Source organism: Prosopis cineraria, unplaced genomic scaffold (genome assembly GCF_029017545.1).
Source record: "Prosopis cineraria cultivar Desert tree isolate PC_DT_omini unplaced genomic scaffold, ASM2901754v1 PC632, whole genome shotgun sequence".
In the NCBI taxonomy this organism is placed as follows: Eukaryota; Viridiplantae; Streptophyta; class Magnoliopsida; order Fabales; family Fabaceae; genus Prosopis; species Prosopis cineraria.
The window spans coordinates 20,044-40,725 of NW_026555957.1; the positions used below are offsets into that span (position 1 = coordinate 20,044).

Genomic DNA, 20,682 nt, shown 5'->3' on the forward strand with positions numbered 1-20,682 from the left:
GACAATAATTCATACATTCTACTTTGTGCGCACACATTCCATTCTCAGTGGAATTCAGTTTTAATGGGTAGAAAGCATTGTGTTTAAGATATTGCCCGCTGGGCATTCCGTGATGTGGGTTGACTTGAATATGCCAACACTCACCCAGCCTACAGAAAGATTTTGAGGATAATCTTTTCACCACGTCATTCATAATTTAGAAGAAAAAGAAAAAGGATTTGAAACTTAAAAAAGAGTCTTCATATCATCACACTCTAAAAACTATTGATGCCCCACAGATCAAAGAAACTCTAATAATTAGACTTGATAACACAAGTCAACCCCATTGTAGATCGAGCTACAATCGGCCTGTTCCGGGTGAGTTAGGAAAATACATTAAAACTAAGGCTATATCTACGTTATATATAGTGGTAACAAAATTAAGATTTCTTTTTCACATTTGATAGCATGTACGTCAAGACTCCTATAAAAAAATTATGTCACTTAAAGGTTAGATTTATTTTTCATTTGCCTCAAATTTCTTCCACCATCCTTACTTATTGCATTTTCATTTTCAAGTACTACACATTAACCAAATATTTCATAAAGTTGAAATAAAGTGATGATTTCACATAGCTTTTATTGCAATAAACAATCTCGTATTCACTATTGTCAAATAATTAAAATTTGAATGGGGTTAAGCTCTAATCAGGGAAATCTCTTTCAATGTAATTTATTTTCCCAATTGCAAATTTAAAACTTAAAAAAATGTCGAATAACCAGTCACTTATCCCAACTTTCGTTATTGACGATTTTGAATGGTTAGTTGAGTAGTTATGTGATCAAACAAATAACACATAATGATGATTCTTGATAGAAATTAATCAAATAATCGAGGCCTTGCCAAATGAAATCTGAATTCCTTCTATTGTTAAAAAAAGAAAAAACACTTTCAAAGAACTGTCATCGAGAGAATCAATATGATAACAGGATTCCAGCATTATTTTTGTGAGACAATACAATAACGTACAACAATCAGTTACGTAATGCTCCTGCTCCAAGATGGGGCCGTTACAACGATGAATCTCTGGAGAGTTCACTATACATATTAGATATTGCTTCTGAAAAGTGTTCTTTCGCTTGAGGCCTCTTAATCTGAAAGGATGAATGCACACATTTATTCATATACATATACACATATATTTTCATATTCTCCAGAGGATCTAATTTACAAAAGAATCCCAAATCAATTATGAATCAACAAAATAAGCATGTTATATTAATACCTGCTAGTGTCTATTAACAATTAATTTGGATTACCACGATTGAAGATCCCTTTATTGAAAACTCCTATCAAGTCTTGCAGATACTAAACAATATACCTTGAATGTTGGAGTCAACAAGCCGTTTTCCATAGTAAATGGTTCCGGTGTCAAACTGATAGCTTTAACATATTCGAAACCTCTAAGCTGAAGGGCATTAAGCAGTTGAAGATATTTAGATATTAAATACTGAGATTTATAAAAGGGATAACCACAACTGCATGATTTTATAAACTTGCCTGAGCTTCTCTTCCTGCAGCATCCATCTCAGCCAAGACAGCAGCCCTTGCTCTTGGATCATTGCAAAGTTGCGCCAAATCATTATACTGCATCCATGCCCACAAATAAGGGAATAAGCACCCAGTTGAGAGTTGCGACTGCTCATTTAATCAGAACTTGCAATCTCAGCAAAATAAAACTAAAGGATACCACCTACCTGGAAGTTTGATGAAACTAGAAGGTTTTTCTCCCTTGTAATTAAAATTAAACAGACCTACCTTGTTTTAAGATTTGGCATAAAATATATTCCTTGACCTTGTATCTTAAGTCTTAACACAGACCGTCCCCTATTTTCATTTAACTTCGGGGTCTATAATGTAATTTCTCAGAAATTTAACTTAAGAGTCATTGTTCGTGTCAAGGCCGTATATCATTTAGAACCACAGGTCCGCAATACAGTGCTCTAAACGAAACTCCCGGAACAACCAAGTTGGAAATGTAAATTCAATCCAAGGCAGTGTTTGGTTGAGGTTTTTCAGGGGAGGGGAGGGGGGTAAGGTAGTTTGGTTGCGGAAGTTGGAGGGGAGTGAAGACAAATTTTATTTTCTCTCTCTGCACTCCAAAATTGGGGGATTTTTGTTTGGAGGCGAGGGATATAACTTTTTTGCTTTCCAAAACTGCCCCTCACTGAAAATTGTTATTTGTTCTGATATTTTATTTTTCATAATGCAAAAATTATCAAGGGTGCAAGAATATATTTATTCTTCTAAAATAGAATTGATTTTTATATAATATGAAAATAAAATGTTTGTATTGTTGTAGTAAAAAAAAATTCTAATGAGATAATATGTTAAAACTTATCAAATCATCTTTCAAAAACATATTAAAAAAATTATCATATACAACCATATAAGTGAGGTAAGAGAATTTTGGGATAAAAATTTAAAAAAAAATCATAATATAAAAAACTTCCATTCTAAAAGAGAAAATAACAGTGAGGGTTGAAATAATATAAGGGCCTGTTTGTCAATTCATAATTAGCCCCCTCCCTTTCCCTCTTGAATCTAACAAGAATAATAAAACACCTACGCTCCCCTCCCTCTCATCCCAACTAAACAAGAGGTCACTAATAAAACCTTTCCCCACCCCTCCATTGAACGAAACAACATCTAGAAACGAGCAAGGACACACAAAAGTTCTACATTCACTTGGCTAAATAATTTCTCACCAATAAGTCTTCACAGAATCCAATGTAATTCCAAATCATGCTTTTTTCCAAACAAGGTTTTGATTTGATTGGCTAAAAACTGTGTGATTAAAAAACGACACATCCCTTTTGAACAATTCAGATAATAAAATGCTCTGAAGCTTCTGTTTTAGTAGAATATCAACAAGACACACACACAGATATGAGCAAAGCAAGGGCCGGGCAGCTTCACCCTCGAGGAGAGGAAACCCAAAAAGGGGGAAAAAAAAGGAAACAAAAGGGGCAAAAAGCCTTTAACCTAATAAAAGCAGCAGCTGAAAATTCAGATCTGGAGGGTATAAATTCCTGATTTTATGTATGACATTACAACATCTTTGCTTTATTTTCGAACACAAAACTAAGGCTTAGGTTTGCAAAATTCAAAATCCTTAGAAATTCATTAAAGGATCCTTCAACCTTATAAAAGCAAGTTCTCGATTTAAATTGTGCTGGGTTCCCTAAACAACAATGACAGTCGACTCGTACATAAGCCAATGGCACAGTTAAGAGGCAAGATTATAACTTTTCTTTCTTGGCAGATATGATAACAGCACTGAGCAAACATGTATGAGAATTGAACAGATTTTTTAAGGGAAAAATAGTTAAATTACCACAATGCCTTCAGAATTAGCCCACGCTTTTAAGGAATCAGGATCCACGGAGACAATAGCAACCAAAGAAGAATTTAAGCTATCACCTACGAAAGGAAAATTAAGCATTAGCAACTAGGAGAGGGAAGAGGAGATAGAAGAGCACAAGTGCACATATCAAAATTGTAAAACCTTAATTGCTTACCATATACAAAGCATTGTGCCACAAATTTGCACTTGACATACACGTTTTCAATCTTCTCCGGAGCAATGTACTCTCCTTGTGCCAACTTAAAGATATTCTTTTTCCTATATTGGAAATACAAAGCTTTTGTTCATATGCTTGATAAATGCAATTATAATTGTGATAGACATGCTGAGAAGATCTGCAATATTCACAAATACTGGGAAACAGAACCAGGAATAATACAGACACCAACTCTAGAAGACATCACACATATGAAATGATTGAAATCTGCATTTGGTAGTCAAGTTTGCTACAGTAAAGCACAGCATGTATATTGGAGGATGATGAAAAAAATTAAATTAAATATTCTCCTTTCACCCACTTATCATATTTTGCACAAGAATGGTTAACAATGATAACAAACCTTATCCTGCTAAATAATGTCAGTTATATGAATCACACAATGCTATTGAAGTCTATCAACAACCGATTTATCAGATATATCATTCACCAAAAGATCATGTTTGATAACTTTCTTAAGCTCCATCAACATCTTTCTAGGGCTAAATACCATTTAAACAAACTTTTCTCACTGCATCCTTTAGCGGCCTTTTTGCACATATTACCACCTTAATCAATTTTCTACTATTTTCTCTTCAATAGATGCCACAGAAACTTTTCCTCATACATTATTATGGATCTTGTCTTTTCTTGTATGATCTCCTATCCATAGTGTAACCAAGAAACAGATCCTATAAATTAGTGAATCTAAAATCAAGCTATTGTGTATTTGTTCAAAAAAAAAAAAATCAAGCTATTGTGTAATCAAGGGAAAGAAAGTAAAATGAGTTTGATTTTTTTTTCCCAGACCAATTTATGAAGATAATCTGTAAGCTAGAGGTATTACTCAACTTTTATGTCATTAAAAATAGCACCCATCAAACAAAGCAATGACCGATAACAATTTTGCTTGAGTCATTTAAGTCGACTCAATGAACACAGCACGCTCGCAGCCACAGGATTAAGGAGGGAGCTAGCATTTATAAATGATAATTTTAAGTATCCATGTTTTATTTTAAAATACAGTCCATAGTTTTCTCACCTATCAATAATTTTGAGACGACCACCAGGTAACCACATCCCAATATCTCCAGTATGGAGCCATCCATCTATGTCAATCACCTCTCTCCTGCTCAATTTGATTCAATACTCAGGTAATTTTAAAAGAACGAGCTAAAATTAGCTTAGAAGAACCACAGAAAAAGCAAGCTGATTACGTTTGAGCTTCATCATTGTAATAACCCAGGAAGACAATGGGACCCCTGACACAAATTTCACCACGGGGATTGGGCCAATCTTCAGATGTATAGCTCATTTCTGGAACATCAACAAGTTTTATCTCTGAAACAGGGAAGAAAAATTGTTAGCAACGGACACAAAAATACACTACTAAAACAAACCGGATAGGACCTAACTTTAAAATACTTTAAATTACATGCGAAACAATGAATAAGTGTTTAAACATTTTCATTTTTGGTTAGATGACAAAGATTATTATCAACTTTAGCCAAAAAATTTCCTTTAAAAAGTAAAAACAAGGATGCACTAAGTGGATAATCTAAGTACAAGACTATCATAAGCAAAACTTCAGCAACAACCAATTAGTATTCACACTAAAGGCTCATTAATTTAGTTGATGCATAAATACTTGAACCAGGAATTGAAATAACACTTATTCTCACCCACTAGAATAAGCCAATATAATCTTTTATCAGAAACTGACAAGATCGCTAGTGTTTTTATTCCTGATCAACCCAGTGAAAGATATTAGAAAAAAATAATAGTAATCCACTTTTGTTTCATTCTTATCCCTATTATTCAAATAAACACTCTCTCCCCAATCTACACTTGTAATTCTACTGAAACAATCTCCTTTGTTCATTTCACATACATAGCCAAGATATAAATTAATAACGACTACAAGATCAATAAAATACTGTAGTTCTAAAACTCAAAAGAAAAAATCAAAGGAGAGATGAAAACCTCTCTAGACCGCTTATGGTGGAATTTTGCAACTCGGAAGAAGTAAAAAAGGAGAGAAGTAATTAAAGTTTAATCTTTTCATGATCAAGTTAGTTGCAACAAAGCATTATCTCATATCATCGGTCCAGAGTCATTTATGAATCTGAAACTCACATCAATTACTCACCACATGCCGCATTAGGAGAGCCAACATGCCCAGAAAGCTTGTCACCCTCATCCATACAGCTTATTACACAAGTAGTCTCGGTCATTCCATATCCTTCAGAAACTCGACCACCAAAGCAACTGTTGAGTAGTTGTAAGTTGTAACACATGAATGGACCAGGACAATAGTTTTTGTTAAAAAAATAAAATCCTCTTTAGCAATAAATACACCAATATAAGCTTACATCTTCAAAAAATCCATTATATCAGGCGATAAAGGTGAAGCGCCTGACACCATCAAGCGAACTCGTCCTCCAAGTTTTTCCTTAATCTTATTGAAAACTAATCTATCCCACATGGGAGATGGGTTCTTTCCTGAAATAATGAAAAATATGGGAGTTACGCGGTTTTGTTTCTATGTGAAACCAAAGTGCACAAAGACAGCACTATGCTACCAGCATTATGATAGTTGAATCCCTGCCCCATGTCCCATTTACAGACAAGCCACTTTATAGCAGATGAGAGTCAGGTTCTTAGAGGAATGCTATTTTACCTTATCATCTACCAAGGTAATTTGATAAGTTTTATGCTACAGACACCAGAGCCTGACTCAAACAACCAACCTCTCAATTTGTCATCATTGTGGATGTTTTAAAAGCAATCTTCTGAGAAAAATATACGTCTTCCAGACAGAATGTAGGAAAGTAGAAAATTATGAATTTAAGTTTATGTTATGACTTGTTAAGATTCAGGGTTTTTAAGTCTTTTGACCTTCCAATTGCCCTTTGCAAAGGTAAATGCAATCAAATTCATTCTGATTTGCCAATATGATAGTCTTTCTTCCTCTCAGTATTTTGTATCATCACTTGTTTCCGTGATAACTGAGAGCTATTAAATCAGTTGCACAGGCTTAGTCTTGCACTAGGCCTTAAAAATTAAATGGCATTTCAACTATTTTCCCTGATGAAATTTGGGTTCAATCGTTTAAGATGATCATATTATAAAATCTGCAATGCTTATCTAGTCAACACCCACTCCCTTAAAATATATATAAAAAAACGAAAGCCATAAAAATGGCAATTGGCCCATCAACAGCACAAGATGTAACTATTTATGAGGAGGGAGTTTAAATACAATATTGACAACGCACAACACCTGTCAAAGTATCAACAGGATCAATCTGAAGCACACAAGGAATCAAATAGCATAGCAAATATGTTGGCAAGATATATGAATGTCATGGCATGCAATGTGTAAGTCATAGTGAAAGCACTTTACCGTGCAATATTGCTTGCTTTTTAGCATTGTAAGCAGCATTGAAAAGCCTCTCCCTCAGACCACCAGACGTTTTGGCAGCACTGAGAATGCTGCAAAAGAAGACCATTCAATTATTTGACACAACAAGGAACAAGCCCATCAAATGCTAATTCTGAAAAGCATAGAATTATCATTGTACCCAGCATATATTCTATTGTAAAGCCGAGGAACGCTGCAAAAGATAGTAGGTCTTAGGACAGCAAGATCATCCATCAATTTCATATTGTCCTGCATATAAACGTTTCAAACAAGCATGTCAAGCTTACCAGAAATTAACACGTCATAATGTGAAAACAAAGCTAATTATTCAAAGATCACATAAAAAGTCAAGATAAGGCATGGACTGTACAAGTAATCAACAAGTATTGAACAGTAAAATAAGTTAGACAATTACATTAATTTATTTCACATTACACAGATAGTTATTAGTCAGAAGAATTTTGCAAGCTTGATTCCATTCACAATTTGCAGAAATAAATAAGAACGTGCAAAATCCATAGAAAATAATAGAAATAGAAGTCCCACATACATGATCTTTTCAAAGAATAGAGTGTCATTTCAAAGAATGCAAAGTGGCAAGATATTAAAATGTGGCCAGTACAAAAATCCATCATCCTGCCCGTTTAAATTTTTGTACGTAAGTATTTGATGATTATTGTGAGAGAGAGTCGACTGAAAATGCTTCAAATAGTATATCACCGAACATGAACATGCGATTTACAATATATACACAGTGCTAGGCTAATCTAATCCCTGATTTCTAGCCTATGACTAGGGAAGGAATAATCACCATTAATTCTAATGGTCAGAACCGAAGGAGAAGGGATAATAATAAAAACAAATCAAGCCTATTCACTATTTACACAATTAATGGGATTTCCACGCTCCCCCTCAAGTTGGACTATATATGTCAATCATTTCCAACTTGCCTACAAACTTTTCAAACATCTCCTTGTTCAAGCCTTTGGTAAAGATATCTGCGGTTTGATTCCGTGACGGCACATGTTTGAGTGACCCAAGGCCTCCCTCAATCTTTTCTTTGATAAAGTGTCTATCAACCTCAACATGCTTGGTTCTGTCATGATGAACTGGGTTATGTGAGATGTCTATAGCAGCTTTGCTATCAGTGTAAAGCTTCATTGGAAGTTCTAACTCAATCCTTAGCTCTTCTAATACCCGTTTTACCCATATCTCTTCACATATACCATGAGCTACTGCTCGAAATTCAGCTTCCGCACTACTCCTTGCAACAACATTTTGCTTCTTACTCCTCCATGTCACTAGATTTCCCCACACATATGTGCAATATCCTGATGTTGATCTTCTATCATTATGGGCGCCTGCCCAGTCTGCATCTGTAAATATCTCTACATTTTTCTTCTCTGTCTTTTGATATAATATTCCCTTTCCAGGTGTGCCTTTCAAGTATCGTACAATCTTGTAGACTGCCTTTAGATGTTTCTCTTTAGGAGTATGAGAATGTTGGCTTGCTACACTTACTGCAAATGCAATATCTGGTCTAGTATGGGAAAGATAGACAAGTTTCCCAACTAGTCTTTGGTATCTTCCTTTGTCAACATCTTTCCCTTCATTTTCTTCTTCCTCTTCATCTTCTTCTTCTTCTTCTTCTCTGTCATCTTTTTTTATCTTCTTCTTTTTTGATGTTACTTCAATGGGTGTCGTACTAGGTTTGCACCCTAACATTCCTGTCTCTTTTAGCAGATCGAGGATGTATTTTCTCTAGGATATATAAATCCTTTTTTTAGATCGCGCTACTTCCATTCCCAAAAAATATTTCATTTCCCCTAAGTCTTTGACTTGGAAGGATTTGGCCAATGCCTTTTTAATCTTTTCCATCTCTTCATGGTCATCCCCTGTGAGGATGATGTCATCCACATATACACTCAGAATAGTTTTCTTTCCTTCCCTGTGCTTGAAGAACAATGTATGATCACTCTGCCCTTGAGTGAAACCTTCCTTTCTTAGAACTTGTGTGAACCTTTCGAACCATGCACGAGGTGGCTGTTTTAATCCATATAAGGATTTTCTTAATTTACAGACTAGGTTCCTTCTCTGGGCAGGGAATCCAGGTGGTGGCGTCATGTACACTTCTTCCTTTAAGTCTCCATTTAGGAATGCATTCTTTACATCTAACTGATACAATGGCCAATCAAGGTTTGCAGCCAGGGACATAAGAATTCTTACTGTGTTGAGCTTAGCAACTGGTGCAAATGTCTCTGTATAATCAGTTCCATAGATTTGGGAAAAACCTTTTGCCACAAGACGAGCCTTGAACTTTTCAACAGTATCATCTGCTTTGTACTTCACTGTGAATACCCATTTACAACCTACAGCTTTCTTTCCTTGCGGTATCTCAACCTCTTCCCACGTACCATTTAGCTTGAGAGCATTCATTTCTTCCATAACAGCGTTTTTCCAATCTGGGGACTGTAGTGCTTCTTCAATGCATGTTGGGATTGTAATGCTATCCAGATTGGTAGTGAAGGCTTGAAATCGAGGTGAGAGAGCTTTATAAGAGACAAACTTGTCTATTGGGTGTTTAGTGCAGCATCTGGGTTTCTTCCGAAGTGCAATGGGAAGATCCAAATCTTCTTCTACTCCTCCTGGCTGATCACAGTCAGTAATATCTTCTTGAGGTTCAGGATTTGTCATTGGTTCAGAATCATGGTCAGCTTCGAGAACTTGGGTCTGGTTCCTTGATGTTTTCCTCTAAACATAAAACCGATCATAGAATTTATCAGTGTTTGTTCTCTCCCCCTTATTAGGATCCCCCTCGGTGGTAGGTACATTATCTAGTTCAGGTTCAATTGTTGACGCACCAACTTCAAACGGAAGTTCTAATGGAGGTTCATACTCATAGGGTAATTCTAATTCAAGTGGGAAAGAGGGTTCTAAGGAAGACTCCAAGTCACTCACACTCTCCCCCTGAGTTGGAGATTTCGGATAAAAGGATTCATCTTCATGGAAGGTGACATCACAGCTAACAAAGAATTTCTGTGTAAGAGGATCATCACACTTGTATCCTTTTTGGGAAGCAGAATATCTAAGAAAAATACATTTAACGGCACGGGGATCAAGTTTACTATTGTGATGAATGTGAACAAAGACAGTGCACCCAAAAACTCGCAGTGCAAGGTTATTTTCAAGGTGAGGAATAAGATGGGTGATGTGAAGAACCTCAAGTGGGGTTTTAAAAGATAGGATTCGGCTAGGCATTCGATTAATGAGATGGGTGGCGGTAAGGATGGCATCACCCCAATAAAATTTGGGTACATTATGAGTAAGAAGTAGGGCTCTAGCAACCTCTAAAATGTGCCGGTTTTTTCTTTCAGCTATGCCATTCTGTTGGGGGCTATAAGCACAAGTGCTTTTATGAACAATTCCATGGTGCTGTAAGAAATTGCCTAAAGAGTTATTGATAAACTCAGTACCGTTTTCAGTATGTAGGATTTTAATAGAGGTGTGAAACTGGGTTTGAATCATTTTGTAAAAGTTGATGAATACAGGGACAACATCAGTTTTGTCTTTAAGGAGAAAGGTCCAGCAAACACGGGTGTGATCATCGATAAATGTTATAAACCATTTTTTATGTGTTCTGTTCGTAGTCCGGCTAGGTCCCCAAAGGTCACTGTGAATAGTGGTGAACGGTTGGGAAGGTTGGTAAATATTACGAGAAAAAGTGGTTCTATGGTGCTTTGCAAGTTCACAAACATCACAATAAAACTTGGAGACATTTTTATTAGAATTAAGAGAGGGGAACATTTGACTCAAATACTGAAAATTGGGATGACCAAGACGTTGGTGCCATAACAAAATACTACTATCCTTAGGAAAGGAAACTTTATTGCAAACGCTACCATACTCTTTAGAGGATGCATCAAGGTAATAAAGACCATCAAATTCTCTAGCACTGCCAATCATCGTCCCCGTTGACATTTCCTGAAACATACAATAGTTGGGATAGAAGTCAGCATGACAGTGTTTATCCTTGGTCAATTTTTGCACAGATAACAGATTACACTTCAATTTTGGAACATGCAGAACAGAATGAAGAACCAGCTTATCGGAAACTTTTATGTCTCTAACACCAACGACTGGAGATACTGTAGCGTCAGCGATTTTAACCTTAAGGGAGCCACTATATGGAGTATATGTGGAGAATAATTCTCGATTATCCGTCATGTGATCAGAAGCACCTGAGTCCACAATCCAGGGATTTGCAATACACAGGTGCTGAATGACATGTAAGGCTTGTAAGAAGTTACCTTTGTGGACTACCGTGGCTGTTGGCTGTTTTGTGCCAGGCATATGGAGGGTATTAAGAAATTCCATGAATTTGGCGAATTGTTCAGGAGGGAACTGCTGGGTGGCTGGATGCACTTGAGGTGTTGTGGGTCTATCATCACTCTTTTCTGTGCCAATGTGATAACCACGACCCCTTGGCTTCTTTAGTTTCCAGTCTGGGGGTTTGCCATGAATATCCCAACAGGTATCTTTGGTATGACCTGTCTTTTTACAATGTTCACAAGTTGGTCTATTCTTCTGGCCTCTTGGATCTGCACTTCTAGTGACAAGTGCTGATGGTTCTGGTGCAGTAGTGGTCCCCTTGGCATCAGTTTTCAGCATAACACGCCGACGTGCATCTTCACGTCTTACTTCAGCAAATGCTTCACGAACAGATGGTAATGGTACGAGACTCAAGATCCTCCCCCTTACCGCATCAAGTTCTGGATTGAGTCCTGCTAGGAACTCAAATAGCCTTTCTTTGTCAATGCGTTTTTTAAACAGGGCAGCATCCTCAGCACACTTCCAGGCATCTTCATTAGTCAGATCCAATTCCTGCCAAAGAGCAGTCATTTCAAGATAATAATCATTAAGGTTACGGGAACCCTGACTCATGTGCCACAATTTAGTTCTGATTTCAAACATTTGAGAAACATTTTCTCCATCGGAATATGCCTCTCGTACAGCCTCCCATATCTCTCTTGCAGTAGGTAGATACATAAAGCTCCTTTTTATTGTTGGAGTCATCGCATTAATAAGCTAGGAAGCCACCATCAAGTTTTCATTTTCCAGAGGCGCAGAGCTTTCAGATTTGATCCATCTGGAATCACAGAATCGCCATTGAGGAAGCCCAGTCGTCCACGACCTTCGATAGAGAGCTTCATCGTCTATGCCCACTCCCGGTAATTGTCTCCGATCAGTTTTTCAGAGACGATGAGGACGTTTGAGCCCTCTAAGCTCGGCATCGACGCGTACGGTCCCCCCTTCTGGCTCGAAATCAAACTGTCGAACCCCCGAGAATCACTCGCAGAGTGGTTCGTTCCTTCTTTTTGATTCGGAATCATGCTATCGGAGTCTCTCGGGTCAGTCGCAGATCGTGTCTGGGTGTCGCGTACCGCTCCAGTCGGCTCCATCTCCGTTTCCGAATCAGATACGTTTTCGATCTCTCCCTTAAGCTCTGATACCATGTGAGAGAGAGTCGACTGAAAATGCTTCAAATAGTATATCACCGAACATGAACATGCGATTTACAATATATACACAGTGCTAGGCTAATCTAATCCCTGATTTCTAGCCTATGACTAGGGAAGGAATAATCACCATTAATTCTAATGGTCAGAACCGAAGGAGAAGGGATAATAATAAAAACAAATCAAGCCTATTCACTATTTACACAATTAATGGGATTTCCACATATATGGGTTCCTTGTGCTACATTAAATTATCAGATAATTCAGTATTTCTAGCTTCTATATAAACTAAGCAGTTGCAAGCACCAAATCCATGATATAAAAATAAAATCAGCAAATAAAATGAACTAACAATATACTAATTTGGAGATAGCATGATCTTATTTGTAACAAATTAAGCCTAAAAAGTGAAAGGAAGAAAGAAGCTTAAATGATCCATTATACTCACTCCCTGATAGAATCCAACTGCAATTCCAAAATGTACTGTCATGACCTGGTTTGCTCTTTCATAAATATGTGCTAATGGAAGATAGGATATATAACTGAAAATGAAAAAAAGCTCATGTAAACACTGAAGAGTGAGTTTGTGGTTCTTGGAATTCGTATAATTGATCTGAAGAAAGGAAATCCATGTGTATAGAGGGTTCGCTACAGAAAACAACCACACACTCCAGCCAGAGACCAAAAAAAAAAAAATCAGGGTCTTTTTTTTGTGGGGGGGGATAACTACGAATATAAAAGGAAAAAAGGTGACAACATTTGTACAGCAAATGCAAATTCAGTAACTATGAGAACATATTTTGAAGATAGTTTTACTAAAGATAGCAGCCACTTGGGACTGAGTTGGAAAGTACGGCAACTCAATGACAAAGATGCCATCTTTTCCTTAACAAAATGTCAGCCAAACTCACATGTTTAATGCTGCCATGATACACAGGTTTTTTTGCATTGCTAATAGTTCAAATAATTCATGGCAACAAAAATGTAATCAGTGTCCTTCTGCAGGTGTGCCACGCATTAAGACAAAGCTTTTGATGATGTTTGGCCATCTTGGGCTTTTATATTGAAAGCCAATCCCCAGCCAAATTGTTTGAAAACATGTCAAGTTTTATGTAGCTCTAATACCATGAAGAACTTCAAAGCTATTGAATCTCTAACTTCATATTATTCAAAGGCAACATATATATATATTGACAGTTGGCGACAAAAAAGAGCCGCTCATTCCAAACAAACAAAGACCAGAAAATCAGAAAATAGAAGGAGCAATAAAGATGAATAAAACAGCAAATAGTCAGTAACTAGAGATATGAGGAATTAAGGAGCATAAATTGTGGGATTCCAATGAAGAACAGTACAAATAATAAGCTACTAGAGCAAAAAGTGGCAACAACTTTAGACATAAAAAAGGACTCACACATCAGAAGGATAGAATTTTTCATTTAAAGTGGCTCCAGCAACACTTGCAATAAAGTTTCCATGGGTCAACACAGCTCCCTGGCCAGAATTTATTCAGCAAAAATATCAAGAGATGTTTATAACTGCTATATGAAAAGAAAGCAATATGGGAGAATAGATACCATTTTCAACAATCAGCTATAATTTTGAAGGAACTTACACACCTTTGGGGTTCCAGTTGTACCACTTGTATAACAGATGGTTGCAACATCATCAGGTTTTGGTGGGTGAAAAGGCATATGATTGCTGCTTCCCTAGATAAAAACAGCAGAAATAAATGCAGCAGATCAAATCAATCACAGACCATTTTTATGAAGCTTTAAAACCAATGTGCTACACAATATGCATGTTCTTATCATTTCAAAACCATTTTTATTCCAACTTACCACAATTTAAAATAAAAAATAATAACTGAAAAAATAGAGATTATGTTTAAACAGTTTAATAGGCATTGAAAAAGAAAAGGAAATGTATGTGCAGAGACAATTCTTAAAAGCGATACTTCAAAAAGTAGTCAAGACAGAATGCAATACGTGAGGATTTTATATGCAAGCAGGAGCCATCATGTTACATATATCTGCCTAAATGAAAAAGATGGACTAATGATATACTACATTTGCATACTTAGAGCATGACAGAAGCAGAAATAACAGTTGACCTTTGGAGCAAAGAATAATTTAGAGGCAGAAGATTATTTGGGTACGATTTATGTCAACAGTCAACTACATAGTTCTTTTCAGACAAATTGAGTAAATATGCATGATCTTATATTTTCTCTTTGGGAATTTCTAGTATACATTATGGAACTACGGCAAAAGAGAGAGAGAGGGAGGGAGAGGAAACAGAGAATGAGAGGGTAGAACTTAAGTAACATTTCCTCGCTAAATCAAGGGAGGCATAAAGTAAAATATGAACACACTATATAATACTTCAGAAGATCAACAATCTTCAACAGCAGCAGAAAATAAGTACCAGATTAAGTAGTTTTGAATAAGTCATGATCTCAACTCCAGCTGAGGATGGAAGAGACGGAATTTGGTCATCTATACCTCCAACTACCTGTACAAGAACTATAACTTAGCAAATAATTACATTATGCATTAAGATTTAATGGCACCAGGCATAAATACATACCACTATTAGACGTACAGTTGGAATATCTGACAAGTAGCTTAACAGCTGCAAGCTCAAGCAACAAGATAAATAAATTTCACAGAAGAAAAGTCAAATTCATAAACAATATGAAAAATAACATCTGAAGTATCTTCTTTTTCATCTCAGTACAACCAGTTAATTGGTGCTAAGCACGTTCTAAATAACAAAATTCTTCCCCTGCTCACTAAAAAAAGTGTAATTGTCCTCAAAATATAATCAATGCTTTTTGTATAATGTGGTGACCAAGCATAATATGAAATCATGAACCTTTAACCGCAACTCTCAATTTATTATCAGCCATACATGATGCTAATGTGTCCCAAGCCAGTAACAAAGCAGAAAACAATAAATAAGACAGCAACAGCAATAAATATGAGAGGAAAATGCTGAGGTTTTTATATTAATAAGCTGAATGAACTGAATCAAAGTTACAAGGATACTCTCATATTCTGGCCAAAACCCTATTTCCTCTCAAAGATCAAAATAATACCAGCAACACAGATTACAAGCTTCAAATAAGAGTCCCACTCCCACTGGCATTCGAGAGGCCAGTCTCTCCTCACAATTCCATTACGAAAGACGTAATCCCCCCAAGCAAAAGACTACTAATGCCTTCAGCATGGCTTACAGACAGCCCATACTACCCAAAAGATCATAATCATGACAAAAGATCACAAATTACTGTTACTTACAACTAGGGACCAAAGGATAAGCCTCTAGACTAGTTAAAGTATTTCCACTAGAGTTATTCTTCCCTTTTGACTTCCTCTTATATGTCTTAGGAAAATAACGGGCTCTATCCAATTCCTAGGGCAGCAGGAATTTTGGATTAAAATTCTGTAGTAACTTGTAAGTAGTAACCATTCTACAGACTTTTCCTGAAAATGCTCCCAACCAATTTCTTGTTTTTCTTAACATATCCAAATGATTTCTGTTAAAGTTAAACTATCATGTTAAACAGAAGTTAAGAAAATTGGAGAGAGAACTCCATCAAATGATATTCCTCTGCCTTTCAGGTCTCAACTTTGTGTAACTCACTCTACGTTGGGAGGTTTAGGACCTCTTCTGCAGCACACAAGATGCAGCCATGCAATAAATCTTACTATTTTACAGGCATAGTCACCATTTCTGAGTTTTTTTTACTAGACAAGATGCTTGGACTAATAAGGTTCTTGCAGCGTAAGAAAGTAGCATATCACATCAAGCAATAACCGAAGTTGACATAGTGACATATACTTACTGAATTTAGTGTTTGAGGCACACAAAATATAACTTGTACAGTAGCATGATTAACTATATACTTCACAGCATCAGGACCTACAGAAAAAAAAAAATGCCTTACTGTTAAATTTAACAGACAAAACGAAGCAACTATGAAGTAGAACCGTTCCCTATTAAATGAAGAGCAACTAACCAAGCGTGTCATATAATGGTATTGAAATATACGAATATGCAGAGCAAGCATGATCAACAATAAGCCACTCAGGTCTGTTAATAAAATATAGCCCAATGCAGGAACCCTGTACGAGAACATACAGTTAATTACATGAAGTTAAATGACAGATCATGAATAGTAAAAATCATTAATCAATCGTAGAACTATATCTTAGTAGTCACCTTTGGGATTCCATGATTAACCAAACCAGAACCTATTGCCGACCGGGCAGTACCTGCTTCTCCATAAGTCATCCATTTGTACCTTAACAGCACATGATAAATAAAAAATGATGAGAACTTTGTAAAAGTAAGCTCGAATAGAAAAGGCAAGAAAGGACCAGATAGCCTCAGGGGCTAATCATTGAGCTGCTTACTCCCCAACAGTTCCATCAACTCGATTCCGAGTTCCCAAATATCTGTAATCTCGAAAAGTTTCAACTGAGTGCCTGTGATGCCGGAGTCAAGAAAAATATTTATCAACTTCCAAGGCAACACAAATGAACTCATATGAGTATTGCTCAATGAAATTACTAGTCAAACTTTTAGAAACTGATACTAGAATTTTGCAGAGAAAAATCAGTAGTGCTCACTCAAAATTATCATGCAGTGTACCAATTTCAGGATGATCAGGAAACCTGCTCACCAGCTTCAACGGTGAACGGGCAGATCTGAAACAATAATTATGAATCATATCTTAGCAAGGGAGTTAAAATGGCATATAAAAAGTAATATAAAGAAAATTGGGAGAAGCACACCTGTACACATTCCATTTTCCTGTCTGTAGCTTCTCTGGTAGTACAACACTGTATCCTTGCTCTGGTCAGAAGAAAACATCAGAACTAGGAACAACAATATCGACAAATCATTATTACCAAAAGAAATATCAACCAATCATGAAGATGAAACGATTAAATAAAAAATGGACTGAAAATTGTACTAGGTGCAAGGTGAGCCCTCCAAAATAACAAGATTTAGAAAATAAACAGTTTTGGATAGTGTGAACATTGGTGTTTGCAGAACCAGGCAGTCTTCCCCTTATAAAGTTATATTTCTTTCTATGAACAAACTAAAGGATGTGCTACCAAACAATACACAAATGACATTCCAACGTAAAATCTTGCTTCCTTTAACTGTATTAAAAAAATGCACAAGGGTCTGAATAAAATGTCAAGACAAATAGAACAAAAACCATATGCAATGCCTTGTACAATAATAGATTCTTTTGATGCGATGTTTTGATACTAGAAGTCCAAATTCATCATGTACAAGAAATAATTCCAGAATTCATAAATTACAACAAATTACATTAATTTATTTCATACAGATTCCTCTGACAGAGAATAAGAAGCTCTTACAGTTTCTTTTTTTCTTTTTTTGGGGTATACGAAGCTCTGACAGTTTTGTTCAAACAAACCATACTCGAACATTGAGTGTCGCTCAATAGGACCTTCTCCAAACCTTTAAAACATCATAGCACTACCCAATACTGATAGCTTTTTTCAGTTGAAAACGTTTCTTCATTATATTCAGTTCCGAGAACGAGTTAATAAAGAAACGTTGACTCTTGTCAGTCACAAGAAACAGCATCCTCCTATCAGTGGAGTTTGGATCATATTTAAAAGGCAAAATACAACGTTTCATATCCAGAAAGTGGATAAACATAGCAGTGCCATTCCATCACTTCAGAATTCAGATGTTTTTCCTGCCTAAAGCAGATCCCCGGAATGTTGGAATTTCGCATCGAAGGGATGTGATGCAGTCAAGAAGAAAAGAAAAAAGAGCGCCCAACCAGTCAGGATTCATCAATGAGATATATATAAGCCCACTTTGTTAAGTTCGACAAGCTGAACGTCCATCACTTTAGCATAAAGTCAGTGACCCACCAATGAACTTACAACGATATCACCACAAACTAAAGCACTGAATGACGACAAGAGATATTCATCTATAAAGAACGGCGCATGATAGGATGTTCCACTAAGACGAAGATTAAAAAGTGGACCTACTTTTCTACACAGTAACACAATAATCCAATTTCCAAATGAGCTCCTCTTGTGCAAAATCAAGCAGAGATAGCAACATAAACATAGAACAGACAGAAAAAAGTACCGAGGACGAACTCGCCGGCGGTTAGATGGGGTCGGAGCTGGGAAAGAGAATCAGATTTGGAGAAGAAGGTGGCCTTGAATAGCTTTGAGAACGACGTTGAGCGGCGGACGAATCCATGGGCGACAGAACAACTCAAAGGTGGGAACCAAAGAAAGAAAGCCAAGTTAAATCGCGTTTTCCTGATATAGGGGACGATTGAATATTCAAAAGGAAAGGAAATGATTGAGACGGGGACGAGAAGGAAAAAAGACTACGTGGCTCACAAAACAAGGAAAGCAACTATACGGTTGTATTATTATCATCTTATTGTTAAAATCATGCATTAATTTTATCCGATATACATGGAGGAGGAAGTAAACAGAAATCATGAAGAGTAAATCCTGAAGAAACTGATTCATTTATCGAATTTCATGCAGTGTAATGGGCCCAGATCTATTTCTTTCTCCAATTTTTACATATTCATGGAATCATAGTGGTGACAGGTCCTTATCCTTAAATAATTAAGAGTATTCAACTTATACCCAACTTGATTTCATTTCATCACAGTCTTGTCATGATCTAAAAACAATTAGGATGAAATAAGAAAAGAGTTTGAAATAGGACGAGACACAAAATTACTATCGATACATCTCATCTCATTCCAAATATTATATATATATATATATATATATATTTTTTATTTTAAAAATATACATTAAATATATTAATTATATTAATATAATTTATACTTATATTAATTATATCAATTACAATTTCAATACACACAATTCTTATTTAAATTAAAATTTTTTTATGTTAATAATTTTAATGACACAGAGTAAATAGGGCGATATCTTTCTTTATAATATATTAATTATATTAATACAATTTATTATTATATTTATCTATTTAATAACATTTATTTATATCATATTTCGTACTTTATTTTTGAAAGAATAATTAGCTTAACACATATCAATTAAAGTAGAAGAACAATGATTTGATGTCATACTTAGCTTGTCTGTTGTTGCTATTCTTATAGCTTAAAGATTACTTGTAATTGCTATCATCATGTGTGGATACATTTATAGTTGTAATTATATAATTCAATAATTGACTTTAAATTGTTGTGGTCATATATTATTGTTGTTTAAATTTTAAACTTAATAAATTATATAATTTAAAATTAAAAAAATTAACCATCTAGTCTTTGTAATTTTGACCCACTATAACTCAGTCTCTGAATTTAACTCATTATAATTCAGTTTCTAAAATTTTAACTCACTTGTAAATCAGTTCATGAATTTTGCCTCTTACACTTTAGTCCCTGAAATTCAACTTCTTAAATATCAAGCCTTATATTAAAAAAATAAAATTAAAAAAATTAAAAATATTTTAAAATTTATTACTAATATCTTAAATTACTAAACCACTTTAATATTTATAAATTTTAAAATTTTAAAATATTTTTAATTTTTAAAATTTTATTTTTTTAAATACAGGGAACAATATTTAAGAGATTGAAACTTTGAGGATTAAATTACAAGAGGTAAAGTTCATAGATTGATTTACAATCAAGTCAAAATTTCATGGATTGAGTTATAATGAGTCAAAATTTAAAAATTGAGTTACAATTAGGTCAAAACTACAATGACCAAATAATTAATTTTTTATTTAAAATTTTATTAAATATTATTATTCAAATTTTTTTTAATCCTATTCAACTTATCAAAATGGTGGGACGTTCCAACCCCCAATCCAATCTTAATTTTAATGGGATGGGAAAAAATTTTGAGAGATTCTATCCTATCCCACAAGCAACCCTGAATGACAATGAGGCAAGTATTTTTTTGTTGTTTTTCAACCTTTTTCAAACTCACTCCAAAAAAAAAAAAGAAAATCAAAATATCCTGCGTGTAGTTTTATAAAACTCGTGCAACATTTACAAGCCATCACTAATATATATTTAATTAATCGACAAACAGAAGCAACCATCAATGTGTGT

At 35.4% G+C, this 20,682-nt stretch overlaps 1 protein-coding gene across 1 annotated transcript; it reads right to left on the reverse strand.

Moving 5' to 3' along the window:
* Window positions 1-887: 887 nt before the first annotated feature.
* On the reverse strand, window positions 888-18,815 carry LOC129297854 (long chain acyl-CoA synthetase 6, peroxisomal-like). The gene is given in 25 exon segments (XM_054936193.1): window positions 888-1,134; window positions 1,362-1,448; window positions 1,541-1,627; window positions 3,378-3,463; window positions 3,562-3,665; window positions 4,646-4,732; window positions 4,821-4,944; window positions 5,753-5,871; window positions 5,976-6,105; window positions 7,009-7,097; window positions 7,187-7,275; window positions 12,991-13,084; window positions 13,957-14,036; window positions 14,162-14,251; window positions 14,970-15,056; window positions 15,132-15,176; window positions 16,393-16,469; window positions 16,567-16,672; window positions 16,770-16,851; window positions 16,964-17,035; window positions 17,180-17,257; window positions 17,345-17,405; window positions 18,699-18,760; window positions 18,762-18,787; window positions 18,789-18,815. Coding segments are annotated over 25 exon segments (2,073 nt in total). The 3' UTR covers window positions 888-1,050.
* Between the last annotated feature and the right edge of the window lie 1,867 nt (window positions 18,816-20,682).